At 41.6% G+C, this 19335-nt stretch overlaps 1 protein-coding gene across 2 annotated transcripts in view; it reads left to right on the top strand.

Annotated features, from left to right (window-relative positions):
* Positions 1–743: 743 nt before the first annotated feature.
* LOC311056854 (rab proteins geranylgeranyltransferase component A 1-like) overlaps positions 744–19335 on the top strand; it is a 41419-nt gene continuing 22827 nt past the window's right edge. For both annotated transcript variants that reach the window (XM_084073693.1, XM_084073692.1), the window contains exons 1-10: positions 744–841; positions 9420–9486; positions 9606–9681; positions 9979–10100; positions 10793–10911; positions 12117–12235; positions 12399–12545; positions 13152–13268; positions 14829–14949; positions 15505–15727. In XM_084073693.1, the coding sequence (XP_083929819.1) occupies positions 790–841; positions 9420–9486; positions 9606–9681; positions 9979–10100; positions 10793–10911; positions 12117–12235; positions 12399–12545; positions 13152–13268; positions 14829–14949; positions 15505–15727 (1163 nt within the window). In that variant the 5' untranslated portion in view covers positions 744–789. The remainder of the gene's footprint in view (positions 842–9419; positions 9487–9605; positions 9682–9978; positions 10101–10792; positions 10912–12116; positions 12236–12398; positions 12546–13151; positions 13269–14828; positions 14950–15504; positions 15728–19335) is intronic.

Genomic DNA, 19335 nt, shown 5'->3' with positions numbered 1-19335 from the left:
CTATATCTATATATAACTACTGTATACTATACTCCATTCCCAGACATTTAGTACATTTGATATCTGTTGTTATGTGTCTCTTACTTGCGCAACCGACTGAAGTACTCTTTTATTTTCTGAGTATATAGGCCTACATAGCCTACCTTGAGTATATAGGATTGTTGTTTTTCCTTTTGATTCTCCTTTTGTGAGAGCAATTCATGTAAATTTGTATGGAAAATAATTTTACCCACTCCTTTACACCTGTCAATTCAGTTAACCATGCACTTTGACCCTATACATAGGCTATTTGAAACCGTTGCATTGCAATGCTTTGAGAGCTTGTATATCTGCTATTTAAAAACAAAACAAAACAAACCTTTCACATCTGTAATATTTTTCAAATATTTTTAAAAACACAAATATTGTATGGGGGTCTCTGGCATGAAAATATATATTTGATGATGGCATGATATATATTGTTTTTATGATGTTGATGAATTGAATACATGTATAGGACCTCAATGGAAAGTCCACAGGACCTTTTTGTGTTGAGTGTGTTTTTGTGTTATCAAGTGTATGACTACCTGTACTGTGTGCATTTATTTATATTTATGTCTAAAAAAAAGTATACAATCAATGAAAAACCATGAGATCATGGAACTACAAACGCACCCCTACATGATCAGCCTCCTCCTCCTAGCAGCTTCATCTGATGAACTGCAACGCAGCCAGCGCAGCAGCAACGTCATCAGTGTGTCACATGACTGTATGGTCACATGACCTCCAGCACGGTGACAACAACTAAACATGGCTGCAGAGAATCTCCCCTCTGAATTTGACGTTGTCATATTGGGCACAGGTAAATATTAATAATAATAATAAACGCTACAGTCACTTCACATTAATGTCTAGTGGCGGAGCGCCAGCCTGACGCCTGTCTGTGCTTTGAACGGTTTTAAATGGCATTGTTGTGTAAGCAGTAATAACTGCATTGTAAACGCTGTAAACAGTAGCGTTAGCTCGTGGCTAATGGTACTATAGGTTTTCAATGGCAGAGCTACTGCAGTGTGTGTGTGTGTGTGTGTGTGTGTGTGTGTGTGTGTGTGTGTGTGTGTGTGTGTGTGTGTGTGTGTGTGTGTGTGTGTGTGTGTGTGTGTGTGTGTTTGTGTGTGTCCAGCAATAATCCTGTAAAGATGAAACATGAATACATTGAGTCATGATGATACAGCAGCAACGTTTGGAAACTACCTTAATGTTTTGATTATGACCCTACATGAATACATACCACACACACACACACACACACACACACACACACACACACACACACACACACACACACACACACACACACACACACACACACACACACACACACACACACACACACAACTGACTGTTACAGTACGTTTGCATTTACATACAATTCAATGTTTTACACTCGCATACATTTTTTTGACAGTAGCATTATTGTATAGGAGTTCTAAAGCACTTTTGTGTGACTGTTGTATTGAGGGACACATTTTGGTGAGAAGATGTAATGGTATGTTGGGAAGAGAAATGGATTGGATGAATATCCAGGGGGCTGTTGTTATGTTGTGTGTGATAGAGAGCTGTGGTTGTGTGTGATAGAGAGCTGTGGTTGTGTGTGATAGAGAGCTGTTATGGTTGTGTATGATGGGGTTACTTAGTATATAATGTGGAATGGAATAATGCTGTGATTGAATGGTATTGGACAGAGTGCTCCTGTGACATACTGTATACCAGTGGTTCTCAACCTGTGGGTCAATGAGAGGGGGGTCCCCAGATGACAGTTAAGTGACAATTTAACGACTGTTTAATTGTTTAATACTTTTTTTAAAAGCGGGGGAAAAGAAAGGAAAAAGACCATTACTGCATCAAAAGTAATCAACAAACTATTATAAAAACTTGCCTCAAATCCTACATTCCAAATGTTTATCAGGGTGGCGGGTCCCCAGTGCAAATATTATTATTTTGGGGGGTCCCCAGTTGAAATATCTGATTGTTTTGGGGCGATGAAAAGGTTGAGAACCACTGCTGTAAAGAAGTGAGTGTTGCAGTGACTATTGGGCCTAGAGTATGCGGAATATAATGTTTTGTTACAGGAAATTAAACACCTCAGACAATTGACTATTGTTAATGGTCTGAAGCACTGTTCATGGCTAAGGCTGTCGAGTGTGTGCGGGCGAGCGAGTGCGGGCGGGCGGGCGGCTGGGCACGTGTGTGTTCTTGCAGTGTTTGGGTAGGGTGGCGGCTGGAAGGGTGTATGTATGACTCGCGGCCTGGATTATTGTTCCAGTCCGCCCCTGCTGTCATCAACTCATCAGCTGTTAATCTAGGGTACAAATGGAACCAAATTGACCCGTTTGGTTTCGTCAGTAGAACTTAGTACGCTCTTCTTGTACACTCTGTCTTGATACATTAACACAGAGCATTGTACTTTTATTCACGGATCAGCAATAATGGGTGGGGAGGGAGGCAAGTGAACAGGATCTGTGCTATTTGTTGTGTGAAATGTGACTTGCTTGCTTATTACACCTGTACGTCCTGTGTTCAGAACAGCTTTATGTTCATTGTAGGGCTGGGCAGTTAATCGAAAACAGACATTTAGAACCTCTAAGCGACTTAATCGTGATATTGCGACAGTCTGTATCTCTGCATGAGAGTCAGACTTTGAGTAAAAGTATTTTCTCTCAGACAGACTAGCCTAGTGATTCCAAATATACTTAAAGGTGCTGTAAGTGTTTTTTTGGTTAAATAAAAAAGGTTAAAGCTCTATATTCTGATAATGGAAATGGTAATCATTGCTATAGAGTGTGTGTGTTCTGTAACAGAGGTCTCCCCGTCTCTATAACTCTTTAATAAACAGAAAATACATTTTCAGGAGGGACAACTATTTCATCCAATCGAGAGAGAGAACGTGTTTCTCAGCTTCAATTTTATAGCGTTCCATCCAGTTCCAATTGTGAAACGTTGCTTCATCACTTCCAATTTCACTCGTTTATCCTGTATGAGTTCTCTCTCCTGATTGGAGGAAATTGGTATCCTGATCTGAAAACATATCTTCTGTTTAGTTTACTAAAGAGCTGGAGAGACAGGGAGACCCCTGCTATTGAACAAACACTCTATATAGCTAGGATTAATATTGGAATACAGAGCTTATTTTAACAAACAAATATCACTTGACCACCTTTAAGGTTTCAAGGAAAATCTGGGCTATTCAGAAGCCATTTTCATGGTGTGGCTCCTATAGCAACATGAGCCATCTAGAGCAGTGTTTCCCAAACCTTTTCATGTCAAGGACCCCCGCAAACACATGTATTTGGCCACGGACCCCCATCTCAAAATATTTTGTTCCAGGGACCCAAGAGAAGCAAAGATTTGATTTACAAATGCTCGCTTAAAAAAATATTATTCAAAGATTTGCAAAAACTTTCAAGATTTTTCTAAAAAATAGCAGATCTACAAGCTCATAGCGCTATGAGCTTGTAGCTATGAGCTACGACACTTTTTGCCATATCAGAATATTACAATATGCTAAATCCCTGACAATAATATCTAGTCTCTGTCATGATATTTATATAATATCCATATAATTGCCCACTGCCTACTGATGCGTGGGATGCAAATTATCGATTTATTAATTCATTGATAGTTGATAACCTTATCGATCGATGAATTGATAACAGCGTTTTTTAGGATCAAAATGAAAATGCTTGTCCGAAACCGAAAATGAGTGCAGAAACATAATTGCCTTGATGTATGTAACATTAACGAGCGTTAACGAGCATCAGTTGGACACAGAGACACACACCTCAGCTCTGCAGGGCTCTATTGAGTGGAGTCTGTCTCATTTCTCTCCAAAAGCCCTTGAATATGATGGAATATGATTAAGGATTACTGTGATTATGGTAAACTCACATCTGATATCACACCACACATACATACCTGTAACTCTCACTAGCCCAAAAAATAAATAATTCTTAACGGCAATTCATTGATTATAGATTCATTCTAGCTCATACTGTATCGCTCATCTCCTCTTGGGATCCAAGCAGTGCTCTTCTTGTCCTGAAGGAACAGACATTGAGTACATAATGTGTAGCCTAAATAATATCCTCATCCACCCTGGAACCCGGGCTCAGTAGAACATATTGATACTTGCATCATGGATGGACCAACCACAGGCAACTGAAGCAAGGCTGTGACCAGTTTTTGGTCATGACCTACCATTTAAGAAACATGCTTAACAGAATGTTTCTGTACAGTAATTTCATATCAACCAGGTGTTGGGACCGCATAAATTACAATATTAGCAAGACAGAATCTTGATGTGTGTGTGTTGTGTGTGTGTGTGTGTGTGTGTGTGTGTGTGTGTGTGTGTGTGTGTGCGTGTGCGTGTGCGTGTGCATGTGCGTGTCACTAGACCAGCTGGCCCGTCCAGATTGCAGGTGACACAGCCAATGGGAGATATCTTGATGTGTGACCACAAGCACACACTTACCTTGCGGAGACGTTAGGCGGTGTGAGTGTCAGCAGTCAGGGTTGTGTGTGTGTTGTGTCTGTATTACTATACTTGTGAGGAGGACCAAGTGTTTTTTTTATATCTGCTATCTTTTTTTAATTGTGATTTTTCTTTTGCAAATCTTTGAATATGTATATTTTTAATGCGAACATCAGTGGTGCTCAAACTTTTTCTTGTCAAGGACCCCCCCAAAATGATATGTTTTTGGCCGCCGATCCCCATCAAAATATGTTGTTCCAGAGACCCCCCAGAAGCAAAGATTTGAGTAAAAAAAAAAAAAATGTATTCAAAGATTTGCACAAAATGAATGTTAAAATAGCAGACTATGAGCTTGTAGATCTGCTATTTGTGAATAGCCAAAGTATAAAAATAATGGTTATACTGTAGCTAAAATCAGTAGAATTTGAGGAATAGGCGTTGTGAAGACCATTTTCCTGGTCCTCCTCACAAGAAAAATGTACAATTTGAAAAACCTTCAGGTTGGGGTCAGGGTTAGGATTAGACATTTATAAATCAGGTTTAGGGATTAGAGATAGTCATGATTTACACTTTTTTTGGCCCTACTGTAGGCTCACGGTTAAAAATGGCATTCATAAAAAGAAATCACCATTGTCCTCACAAGAATATTAATACAAACCTGTGTGTGTGTGTGTGTGTGTGTGTGTGTGTGTGTGTCAGTCACTCAGGGTCAGGTGTTGTACCTCCAAGCACTTTTCGAAGAATGACACAAAATTACACACACATACGCAGACCATCTGCCCAAGGAACCATGTTGGTTCTTGTTGGATGCGCCCTGTCACACACACACACACACACACACACACACACACACACACACACACACACACACACACACACACACACACACACACACACACACACACACACACACACACACACACACACACACACACACACACAGAAGACACACAGAGACAGACAGACACACAGAGACACAGAGACAGACAGACACACACACACACACACGGACGCACCCGCACACAAGCACACGCATTCACACACATTTACTCAGTCATTCTCTCACGCACCCCCACACACACACACACACACACACACACACACACACACACACACACACACACACACACACACACACACACACACACACACACACACACACACACACCCCTGACTCTTGGCATAAGGTCTCAGGTGCAACTGTTTTTTTTTTAAAGACCACAAATGTTAATTAAATGTAAATTTTAAAAACTTAAATTCACTTTGGTATGTTTTCAGACCTTTGGACACCATTAGCATGTTGCTGAGATAAGTGTTAAAGGATTCCGGTTTATGTTTTTTTCTTTGTACATTTCCATAGACGTAATCCATCATTGTCAAAACATGGATAAGAAATATCATAGCAAAGGCATTTTTGTACCTTACCTTTCTTAAAGACAAAAAAGAACAGATCTGTAATATCAGCATGCCCTTTAACTAACATTATTGCCTGCACAGTGAAATGCTGGGTGTTAATTTAGCGCAGAGAGTGTAAATGTAAATGATGCCAAGAATGTGTATTGATTTAAAATGGATTCACCAGTACAGAGGCATGTCATTGTTTATGTAAACGCTGGACGCCAGCCAACAGACGGATGAGGAGGAGTAACTGAATAGGTGTGGTTAGAGGGAGAGAGAGAGAGGCGGAGGGAGGGAGGGAGGGAGGGAGGGAGAGAGAGATGATTGTAGGGCAATGTAGTGTGTGTGAGTAGTGTGGTGTGTGTTCATTCTCTCTCCCTTTCACTCACCCTCGCTTTCTCCATCTTGAAAAAGTCACATTAGACTATTTATTTATAGGGACTGCTAGCCAGCAGCAAATAGAGAGAGAAAGACAGGCGACGGACAGAGAGAGAGAGAGAGAGAGAGAGAGAGAGAGAGAGAGAGAGATGGCAAAGTGTGACAGAATGTTCTATCAAAGCAGAGAGAGATTTATGAGTTCATAGGATCCATGGTGAGACGTTCCCCCCTCTCTCTGTCTCCTTCTGCGTGGTCATCATCAACAGTCTGGCCTCCTCTCTCTCTGTGTGTCCAGCACACATCCATCCATTGTCTATACGGCGGTGTGACACGTCTCTATAGCATCTTTATTTACACTGCTGCCGTTTCTGTTTGTACTGTATAGGGCTGGCTTGCGGCGGTATATCAACATTTTATCGCTATCGTCGTGATATGAGACGATAGCCTATGAGACGAGATATCCTCTCTTTCTTTGGATATCGTATTGTCTTGGTAATGCGTTTGTCTTTTAATCACTTATACGCCTTATTTTATACTTTGAAATTGGTTTAACGGATCCCTCGCTAATAAGTCAAATATGCCTTGATACATTATAATTGTCCTCTATAACTAAACTGTTAAATTAGAAACAGTTAATCTTTCACTCAATAGGGGCAATGTCCGTCGCAAGTTGATGATGTCATTTGTCCATGTGTGGTCTAGCCCTATGGAATTTATGGAACGCATGTGCAAAAAAAACATATTTAAAATATTGATTTGATGCTCATATTAACCATAGGAAGTGTTAAGTTATTTTTTATTTTCACATGCATTCCATAAATTCCATAGGGCTAGACCACACATGGACAAATGACATTGTATTTTAGTTATAGAGGGTAATTATAATGTATTAGGCATATTTGGCTTATTAACCAGGGATCCTTTTAAACATTATTTCGAATCATTTTGACTGAAAATCTACAAGCTCACGCCGCTGTGAGCTTTTAGTAGATCTGCTACTTTGGCTATTTAAAAAAAAATGTTTGTAAAAGGAAAATGTATATTATGGCCAAAAATACAATATTATTATATATCTGATTCAGCACACAATATTGATATCAACTTAGGTATTTGGTCAAAAGTATCGTGACATTTGATTTTGTCCACCAGCCCCAGTTTGCTTTGTACATGCTAGCCTAGTATTTGTGATTCTTCTTTAGTGGTATGTCGGTGGTATTGTCTTTACCTGTCCACACATTAAAATACAAACTGAATGGTTCTAAAGATGATAAATATATAGGCTGCTCCTTAATGTGTTTCCTGGTCCTGCAGTCTGTGTTTTAGTTAGCTGTAGCACATGTGCTTCATGAGAAAAAAAAAATGTTTTTCTTGTATACGGGTACAACTGTGTGTGTGTGTGTGTGTGTGTGTGTGTGTGTGTGTGTGTGTGTGTGTGTGTGTGTGTGTGTGTGTGTGTGTGTGTGTGTGTGTGTGTGTGTGTGTGTGTTTGTGTGTGTGTGTGTGAAATACTTTATATCACTAGCTCAGCTTTCCAAGAAATAAATCACTTTTCCATTGTCTTCAGCTGATAGAATGTGTGTGTATGTATGTGTGCGTGCGTGCGTGCGCGTGCGTGTGTGTGTGTGTGTGTGTGTGTGTGTGTGTGTTGTGATGATGTGTAATTTAGATGAGCGTGTGCACTCTTGCAAGATGGAAGAGTCTATGTGCGAAACGTGTGTATGCGCGCGGGCGTGTGTCCGTTTGTGTGTGTGTGTGTGTGTGTGTGTGTGTGTGTGTGTGTGTGTGTGTGTGTGTGTGTGTGTGTGTGTGTGTGTGTGTGTGTGTGTGTGTGTGTGTGTGTGTGTGTGTGTGTGTGTGTGTGTGTGTGTGTGTGTGTGATGGAACCTTGGGGAGCGAGGTCACTGAAAGAAGGATGGATGGATGGAGGGAGGACAGGATGGGACAGAAAGCGGAGCCATAATGGAGTTGTTCTCTCTCTCTCTCACTCTCTCTCACTCTCTCTCTGCCTTTCAATCATCCTCTCCTGTCCTTTGTCTCTCTGCCCTCTGCCTCTCACCAGATATCTCTTTATTCTGTCTCTCTCTCTCTCTCTCTCGCTCTCTCTCTCTCTCTCTCTCTCTCTCTCTCTCTCTCTCTCTCTCTCTCTCTCTCTCTCTCTCTCCCCTGTCTCCTCTCCTCTCACACATAACAGGGATGTGTTTCTGGCTGTATCAGTTGTGTTGTTTCTCATGTGTGTGTTTATGTGCATAAGTGTGGTGTGTGCCTCAAGGCTATAGGGCAGGGCAACTAGAGCTGTCACCATTACAAATTTAATTTGACGATTAATTGTCACACAAATAATTGCGATTAACTGTGTTAATTGTGTTTTAGGAATTAAACATTGGATCATATGAATGATCCAATGTTCTAGGGGGCACGGTGGCGCAGTCGGTAGCAATGTCGCCTCACAGCTAGATTCCTGGGTTCGATTCCCGCAGAGTGCGGAGTTTGCATGTTCTCCCCGTGTCTCCTAGGGTAGGTACCCTCACAAAAACATGCAGTAATCCTGGTCTCTATACTGCCTCCCCCTGGTCAGCCGGGGCGCCTGATGGAGGGGAAAGGAACTGGTTGGAATAACGTGTTCCTTCTACACGCTACGTCCTACCGGGGAAACTCCCCCTGTCAGGTGATAAGAATGCTTGTTAGCTCTCATGCATTGAAGGAGGCATGAGCTCGGCTCTAGGCTCTTCCTAGGCTGGCAGAGGGAGAGTAGCGGCAAGGATTGCTTAAACAATTGATAAATATTTGTCATAATCTGCCCTGTGCATTTTTTGATTGGGAGGCAAACAGAAAGGTATTTTCCATTGTTCAACGCCAAAACCACTATTAAATCGTTAATCTCAATTATTTTTAGTGTGATCATCAACTTAAATTTGTAATCGTGACAGCCCTAGTGGTTGGGTCACGTGACTAGTAGTATCCATCTGATATTAATCAAACATGGAGTGACTTGCTGTCCCCTGACGTCTGTCAGTTAAGAGCAGGTTCAGGTTTCATTTTGTCGACGAACACATCAACTGACTATTGTGCATAATGTCAAACCTGTGTGTGTGTGTGTGTGTGTGTGTGTGTGTGTGTGTGTGTGTGTGTGTTTCAGGTCTAGCTGAGTCCATCGTGGCAGCAGCATGTTCCAGAGTTGGACAGCGAGTGCTCCATCTGGACAGGTCAGAATGACAATGTTATTATTAGTGGTTTATTAAACCGTTTAAAAACTAGAAGATGTACCTATAGCTCACAACAACATAATATTGACACTGATGTAATTCTGTATTGTGTGTTGTAGGAGGAGTTACTATGCAGGGCACTGGGCTAGCTTTACTTTCAACAGCCTCCTGACCTGGATCCAAGAGTACAACAACGTGAGTTTCCTCTCCTCTCCTCTCCTCAATTTATTCATTTTATTTTACTTTATAAGTAGAGTGCAGATTGTTGGCACAATTCACTCCCTTTTAAAGTTAGGCATTTTATGCTGCTCTTACTACGTGGACATTTTCTGTTTGGTAATGATAACGTGTGTGTGTGTGTGTGTGTGTGTGTGTGTGTGTGTGTGTGTGTGTGTGTGTGTGTGTGTGTGTGTGTGTGTGTGTGTGTGTGTGTGTGTGTGTGTGTGTGTGTGTGTGTGTGTGTGTGTGTCTGCGCACCATGTGCACTGGTAGGCGGGTCACATAGAGGAGACGGTCCATGATTGGTCCAGCTTGCTGGAGGAAGGAGAGGAAACCATATGTCTGTCATCTACAGACTCTGCTATTAGCAACCTCCAGGTGTTCTGTTACGCCAGGTAACACACACACACACACACACACACACACACACACACACACACACACACACACACACACACACACACACACACACACAGAAAAACAGAACAAGCACGTCATACTGCTAGAGTTACAGTTATATACAATATTTTAACAATTTATATATATGACTTATTTGATACTGAAATGTTCAAGTTTCAAGGTTCACTTTTAATTGTCACCCATAGGAGAAATTTGTCTTGGCGTCTAGGGCTAAAAGCTGCAGTACAAAGAAACACAAAATGTAATTGGATACATTTTCCTTAGATCAGGGGTCTTCAACGTTTTTCAGCCAAGGACCCCGTAGCTGAGAGAGAGATGAAGCTGGGACCCCCTCTATATCGTATTAAATTGTGTTGCAGATTAAACTTTTTTTTGTACTTGGTCTGCTCTTTTCTTCCCTCTACACCTATACCTCTTTGCCAAAAATAGCAGATCTACAAGCTCACAACGTCTCGCAGCACGAGACGTTGTGAGCTTGTAGATCTGCTATTTTTTACTAAAGTTCTCAGAAATGGGATGCTAGTGGTTAATGTAAAAACAAAACAAGATTTGGCGGCCCCCCTGTAGTAACTCTGAGGACCCCCAGGGGTCCCAGACCCCCGGTTGAAGACCCCTAGCCTTAGATTGATTATTCGATTAATCTTTGTGTCCCTGCTTGTCTCCACAGTGAGGAAGAGGAGGCAGAAGAAGAGGAAGCCACTAAGACTCCCGGTGCTTCGAACACCACAGAAGAAGAATCGGGAGGAGGAGGAGGTGGCGACGATGGCTGCACCACAGAGACCACAGGTTTGAATCCCAGACGTGATCTGAGGGGGTCAGCAATACTGTAATCTCTCAAGAACAGATTCCGACCTGCGGTGGAATCTGTCGGAGCGGTTCGTCCTAACCAGTGCGCATTGGATACAAGTGGGCGTGCCTTCAGATCAGGAAGTGGGCCGCGCTTTACCCAATCAAATGTAGTGGGCGGGATTCACGTGTCCATCCACCATGATCCACCCTCCCCCCCTCGAAACTAGCCGAAACTAATTTAACAATAGAGTCCTCGGAGCGGACAAAACCACGGAAAGATATTCACATTTTAAATTACTCTTTCATCATAGAAACAAGTGGGCTTATAACCAAAACCATCCATGTTCTCTGGGAGAAGTGGTGTTAGTGTTCCGTGTAGAAATATTGTTAGTGGGAATGAAAACATGGTCGCACCAACCGGAAGTGATGCGCTATAGGCAGACATGAAACCGGTGTTTCCCTGCGCTCTAGTCTAACATTATACTCCTGCCAGACTCCACAGAATATCAGAAAAGCAGAGGTCGCTGTTTTTCATTTTCTGTGGGGTCTGGCTACGCGAGACTAGCAATACTGTATATCGTCGCTTTCGGGTGGAAACCTTGTATGTCCAAAACTGTTACTTTTCTGAAAATGGGGGAAAAAGTGCCTGTGTTCCAATACATCAGGGGTGATGCAACGTTGATGATGGAGAGGGCCACTATGTTTCAACACTCACTCCAGAGGGCCACATTGCATCATTTTGTTTGGCAGACACCTCGTATCTCCATATTCTAACTTTTTTCGTAAATGAATGCTGTACTTCGCCATTCTATGTCACACCAAAGTAGCAAAGATAGCAAATCTACAAGCTCAAAACGCTTTGAGCTTGTAGCCAGGGTCATCGCGCTCCATGAATGCATGCTTTTTTTTACGTGGATTTGCTCGTCGTGGAGTCTACAGCTTTAAACAGCAAAGCGCAGTCAATGGTGGGATTGCTGGCACCCACTGTATTCTGTTATTAAAAAATGCAGGCACCCAATGTATTAAACCACTTATACTTTCAAAACATTTAAAAAATATCAAATATCATGAACTGGAGTCTATGAACTCACAGACTCAGGATCCCCTGGTCTTCCTTCATAAAACTCCCCAAATAACTGAGATTCCTCACATTCTGATGAGAATTCTAAAAGTCTTGTTTTATTTTTGATCTCCTATAACAGACGCAGGAACTGGGAACGCCCAAGAACCATCAGAAACACCAGAGAAACAAACCACAGAAACACCAGAAGAACAGACCACAGAAACACCAGAAGATCAGACCACAGAAACACCAGAACAGGTGAAACACAGGATGGATGAATTTAATAACCAATGTATTAATGTATAATTATGGTAGTGATGTAAAGTCAGAAGGATTAATAAATGCAACAACATTTTAGATGAAAATTCAGAATATTTGAATGATGTTTAGATGGAAGACTTAATACTGACTAATCACGTAGGTTGTGGAGACGGAGCAGGAGGGGCCTAAGGGGAGCCAGTCCCTCCCCTCTCCTTCTGAGAGCCAACCAGAGCCAGTCAGGAAGAAGATCACCTATGCTCGGCTACTGAAGGAAGGACGACGATTCAATATCGACCTGGTGTCAAAGGTTTCTATTCTATTCTAAAAGTTGTGCTGTGTTGTGTTCTGCTGTATTATATTTAGATTTGTCTCTAGTAGTTAGATTTGTCTCTAGTAGTCATTCTTTAACCCATTAAGACTGGGAACGCATCTGTGTGTCATTTTTAGATTTAGTTGGCTATTCAGGAATAGCAGATATACAAGCCGCGCTATGAGCTTGTAGATCTGCTATATATTTTTTAAATCGTGAAAATGTGTGCAAATCTTTATGTATATATTTTTTAAGCGAACATTTTTATCTCAAATCTTTCCTTTGCTTAAAGATTTACATATTTTTGTAAGATAAAAAAAAAAACAGATCTACAAGCTCATAGCTCGGCACTCTGTGCCGCACTATGAGCTTGTATATCTGCTATTTTGAATAGCCAAAGTATAAAAGGTTAAAGTGGTTAACATTATTGTGATGCTATATTAACACATTTAGCTGTTACCCCCAAGGACCCCTGGGGGTACCCGGACCCCACTTTGAGAACCAAATAATGCTTTAAATGGTGTGATGAGTCTGTAAAGTTAATCACATAGATGGTGGTTTTCACCTCTGCTTTTCCTTCTTCTGTCCTTTTTTTCCCGCCAGTTGATGTATTCTCGTGGCCCATTGGTTGACCTGCTCATTAAATCAAACGTCAGCCGCTACGCGGAGTTCAAGAACCTCACCAGGATTCTGACCTATCGGGATGGCCGAGTGGAACAGGTAGGACCGCCCCCAAAGGTTCTTTTACTCACGGGGAAAGTTTGGAAAATGTATTTCATATTCTTTGGCTTGTAGATTTTTGATGAATTGAGTACAAAGTACCCCAATGGAAACAAGCCATAGTGCTTTCTTGGGTTTAAAATCCTCTCAACACATTCTCTGCCAGTTCAATGGCAGAGTTAATTAATTCATCCACTGCTGCCAGCGTTATTTACCTTATTTTGCCGATCCACTGAGACCCACAGAAGCCACGATGTGTAATCAAAGGCTGTCTGGGGGGAGGGGGAGGGTCTTAAAACAAAAAAAAATGACAGAGATATCTGTCAATGGTAGGGAATGTGTTAACAGATCTTGTATTGAACTGTATTTCCCTGTGCTTGTCTTTGCAAGCTGTTAATAAAGTATTCAATCAATCAGATGCTACTTTGTGTGACACTGTAGTATGACAAAGTAGGACATTCATTTACAACAAAAGGCCAACATCAACGAAATGATTGTCTTGAATGATATGATTCACTGATATCATGATATGATTCACTCGCTGTCAGTGTTTCATCAAATCGCTCTGAAAGTGATCCGAACGATATTGTTTGCCACTGTCATAGTTATAGTCGTGGTGTTGACTCTCTGACTTCCACTTCTTTTAGGTTTGGATAGCCCTTAAGTATTAAGGTTTGGAACCTTTCTGTAACTTTGATTACAGGATAAAACATTTTAAATGAACATAAAAATCATATTCATCCCTTGGTCAGAATTTGGTATATTTGTTTGTGTGTTGGTGTGTGTTTCTATCAAACAATCTGTGTGTCTGTGTATGTGTGCGCCTTTCTGTCTAATCATCAGCCTGTGTGTGTGTCTAGAGGGCTTTGTTCATCACACACACACACACACACACACACACACACACACACACACACACACACACACACACACACACACACACACACACACACACACACACACACACACACACACACACACACACACACACACACACACACACACACACACACACACACACACAGATGGATGGCCGATGGCTGACCTCTCTCCCTCAGCCCTCTGCCTCCTCTTCTCTCTCTCTCTCTCTCTCTCTCTCTACATTCACACCTCCATCTCTCCATCCACACGTCCCTTCAACCACCAGCTGATACATTCTGTCTGTCTGTCTGTCTGTCTGTCTGTCTGCAGTGGTACTCACATTTTTTACTTGAGCAAAAGTATCAATACTGCAATATAGAAATACTCTGTTACAAGTAAAAGTAAAATAGCTCACAATGCGTCACATAGCGACGCATCACGCCATCACAGCCTGATAAAATAAATGTTAGTACCAAATCAACTGTAGATTTAGTAGACTAAACCTAGACTAAAACTAAAACATTTGCGATGACTAAAATAAATCTACAAAAATAATCAATCAAAATGAGCTGTAAAAATCTGTCTGTCTGTCCTTCCACTGTAGGTTCCATGTAGCAGAGCTGCTCAATCTGTCTAGGTTCCATGTATTAGAACTGATTGTGTGTGTGTGTGTGTGTGTGTGTGTGTGTGTGTGTCTAGGTTCCGTGCAGCAGAGCTGATGTGTTTGGCAGTAAGCAGCTGAGTGTGGTAGAGAAGAGGATGCTGATGAAGTTCCTCACCTTCTGTCTGGACTACCAGGACCAGCCACAGGAATACCAAGGTACTCCATCAAACTATTGCCTCTTGTTCTCAGCCTTGCTATAGCGGGCGGGTCTCTAAAGAAGGGTGTTCTCTAAGTGGGGGTCATATTAATTTGGGGGTCCTTGACATGAAAATGTTTTGAAAAAAAAACATATGTTGCTATAATATCAGTGCTTCTCAACCTTTTTTCATGTCAATATTTTGTTCCAGAGACCCCCAAAAGCAAAGATTTGAGTTAAAATGTTATAAAAAGATCACAGATTTGCACACATTTTCACTTTTTATTTCATTTTAACCACTTTATCCAGTTATATGTTGGCTTTTCAAAAATAGCAGATCTACAAGCTCACAGCGCATTACTTTGTGCCGCACTGCAAGCTTGTACATCTGCTATTTTTGAAAATCTCAGAATAAAAAAAAAACATCTTCTCTTCTGGGGGCTCCCTAGCACAAAACGTTTTCAGATGGAGGTCCGCAGCCCAATACATATCAATTTGGGGGTCCTTCACATGAAACGGTTTGAGAACAACTGTGCTACATAAATGCAACCGTTTGCCGATGCCTTGCTCAACAGCGTTCGCCGAGCGTCCGTTCGCGGAGTACCTCCGCACCCAGAAGCTGACGGACAACCTGCAGCACTTCCTGCTTCATTCCATCGCCATGGTGAAGGAAGACACGCCCACGGAGGAGGGCTTGTCGTCCACGCGTCACTTCCTGCGGTGCCTGGGTCGCTATGGTAACACGCCCTTCCTGTTCCCACTGTACGGTCTGGGAGAGATCCCCCAGTGTTTCTGTAGGTGAGATATCAATCAATTGTGATGTGCTAATCAACGATTATTCTATCGATTACTTTTTTAATTAATCAACTGATCGAGAGGCGTGTTTTCTTTGATCTTTGATCAACTTGGGTCACTCATCTTCATTCACCCCAAGAAATAACTTAATGTCTAAATGAATAATGTTGCTTCTGCCAGTCCGGAATTGGTAGAAACTGCAATTGTCTTTGTTGTCCGTAGTCGGACTGTATACTTCTGCTCAATGTTTAAGATAATGGAAAACAACAGTGGATATTTTGAACGTGTGAGCTCCATTACTTATAATGTTGGTGAAGATTACACTTATAATTGTGTCACCCTTTGCTTTCAAGTAATTTAATATTTGAACAGATATCTGTTGGAGATAGACCTGGCACTCAAAATGAATACGGGAGGCCTATATTTGTGTAGTCTGTCTGGCTAAAGCCACTGTATCCATTAGGTCTGCTTAGGCTCCATTCATTTATAATAATGATAATAAACTCTATATATGAAGCGCTTTTCGAAAACAGCGCTTCAAAGTGCTTTACAATGCCAGTAGTGTTAACAGCGATAAACAACAACAGTCAATACAAATTCATAGGTAAAATTAAACCAAAATAAAACCAAATATAAACGTACATACACGTATACATATATTGAAAGTTACACAATTGACCATTTAGCATTATTCAGCAGCCTGCCACAGAGCAGGTGTTTGATGGGTCCTTCTCTTATTGAATGGACAGTTCCCCTCTACTGCCAATCAATAAGAAAATGTTTTTTTGTTGTTCTCTTGCATAATTATATATTTTTTTGTCAATTTGTGTCAGACACATGGTTCGTTAAGTTTACAACGGGGAATAAGCAGCATAGGACCCCATCACCAAAGCCCCTTCAATATCTGTTTAATATGCTGACAGGATCAAAGCATCTTCCCACATTCTGGATTCATTCCAGAGTTGTTAGCCACGCTAATCCTTCTACGCTAACCCACTGAGTGATTAAGCCATTAAGACCGGGAACGCATCTATGTCATTTTTAGATTTCTTTGGCTATTCAAAATAGCAGATCTACAAGGTCATAGCACCAATTGCCATGCTACTACGAGCTTGTCTGCTATTTTTTGAAAAATCGTGAAAATGTGTGCAAATCTATGCATACATATATTTTTAAGCGAACATTTGTAACTCAAATCTTTGCTACTGGGGGGGCCCCTTGAACAACATATTTTGAGATGGGGGTCCGCGGCCAAATACATATCATTTTGGGGGTCCTTGACATGAAAAGGTTTGCGAACCACTGATGTAGAAAACATTTTTTTTTTCAAAAGAAACTGTTAGGATTTAGAAGACATTTTGTGGAATCGGCCTCAGGTCATAATGGATTAACAACAGACCAACGGACGGACTGACTGATCAGGAGAATTCATTGATTCTCCAATACAGTTATGAGTCGGTTGTTGGTTCTAAATATGGGTTAATTGCCCATCTCCACATACAGCCACGCCAACCACAAATACCACCATTTGGAAAAACATGATTTTCATTGGACTGGCTCTTGAATCAATCAATCGGTCGACTATCAGCGTGTCTACTATATGTAGGACACACTGTGTATCTTTTGCTCAATCTGTCACTTTTTATAGCCGCCATTTGATGCCTTTAAGATCTTTTAATCTTTTTTATTTCATGTTTCTTTCAAAGAAACTCACTGGCAGATTATCTGACGTGCGTGCGCGTGTGCGTGTGCGTGTGCGTGTGCGTGTGCGTGTGTGTGTGCGCGTGTGCGTGTGTGTGTGTGTGTGTGTGTGTGTGTGTGTGTGTGTGTGTGTGTGTGTGACTTAAGTACAGGCATTTCACAGCCTGTCCCTCAAGACCTAAAGTGCTAAAAGGTGACCATTGACTCGGAAGACAGACACACACACACACACACACACACACACACACACACACACACACACACACACACACACACACACACACACACACACACACACACACACACACACACACACACACACGCACACACACACACACACACACACACACACACACACAGTCACAGTCACTGCGTACTGTACATAGATAGACTGTCCCCGGCCCGATCTGCGTCTCTATATCTGTAGCAGCACACTAAAAGTTTGATTAGAGAGAGAGGGAGGGGGGTTGGTAGAGAGAGGGAGGGGTGTGCAACACGAAGGAGGAGACGTTAGAGTGAGAGAGAATAGAGAGGTGAAGCCGGTGTGTATCCCATCGTTCATTTAAAAGGATGATCTCTCCCATGCTGACATCAATTTCCTACACAACCATGATTAACAACCTTTGTTCCTCCCCCTGCTCCCCTCCTCTCTTCATCCCCCATGCTCCTCCTCCTCCCCACTTTGCTCCTGCTTAAGGCTGGGTGATATGACTTCAAATCAATATCACCAGCATTTGAAACTTTTTGCCTCGATAACGATTATTTTAAAAGTGAGCGCTAAGTGAGAGCAGCGGTTGTACAAGCTTGCAGCCAGCGCATCGCCCATGTTGTGAGCTTGTAGATCGACTGTTTCGCTGTTTTTGCATGCCGCCATTGTTAGAACAAAGTATATTACAGGGTTATGTGGTTAATCAGTTGTTTTAGTTAATTATAAAATATATATATTATATATTGTCTATATATTGATATGAAAAGATGAAAACAAAAACAAAAACCTTGCTTGTTCATTATTTATAAGTTATTTGTTATTGGTTCTTAATAACGGTTCCGCTCCTCATCCTCCTCCTCTTCCTCCCTCTCTCCTATACGGTTCCACTCCTCTTCCTCCGCTCCCTCCTCTTGTTTCCACCGCTCTCCTCTCCTCCCTCTCTCTCTCGGGTTGAGAGAGGGATTTGTTGAGTCAAGAATTTGTCTGCTCTCCTCAAAAGTTTAAAGATCAAGGTATTAGACTTTCAGATTAGGTGTTAGATTTTTAGATTATAATATTCATTAATTTACCTCCAGACACTGCCACTTCTTGAAGAGGTTGATGAAAGTGGGCAGCTGTTTTTCACTTTTAGCATCCGGTTTACACACTTTCTCTCCATATACGCATGTAGTTGACTAAAACAGTGGTTCTCAACCAGTGGTCCTTAGGGGCGGTATACCAGGGGGTCCCTAGCGAAAATAGTTAACATAGCATCACAATCATTTTAACCACTTAGCTTTGGCTATTCAAAAATAGCAGATCTACAAGCTCATAGCGCTATGAGCTTGTAGATATGCTATTTTTGAAAAATCTTGAAAATGTGTATACATCTTTGAATATATATATTTTTAAAGCGAACATTTTTAGCTAAAATCTTTGCTTCTTGGGGTCCCTGGCACAAAACATTTTCAAATGGGAGTCCGCAGCCAAATGTATATCAATTTAGGGGTCCTTGGCATGAAAAAGGTTGAAAACCACTGGACTAAACTCACTAAAGCATTGAATTACACCTAGCTGCACATGGGTGTCGTGCAAACCGAACAAGCTAGCAACACAACTCACTGCGAACTGACGCAGGCTTTAGCTTTCACGGCCAAGTAGCATGACATTACAGCCCACACAGAGATTACTGTTCTTTACTAATGTCAATTTTCCAGTAGCA

The sequence above is a fragment of the Gymnoscopelus microlampas genome (assembly GCF_963454915.1).
Source record: "Gymnoscopelus microlampas genome assembly, chromosome: 12".
In the NCBI taxonomy this organism is placed as follows: Eukaryota; Metazoa; Chordata; class Actinopteri; order Myctophiformes; family Myctophidae; genus Gymnoscopelus; species Gymnoscopelus microlampas.
The sequence above is the reverse complement of the archived record's forward strand: the minus strand, read 5'-3'. Positions and strand labels throughout refer to the sequence as shown.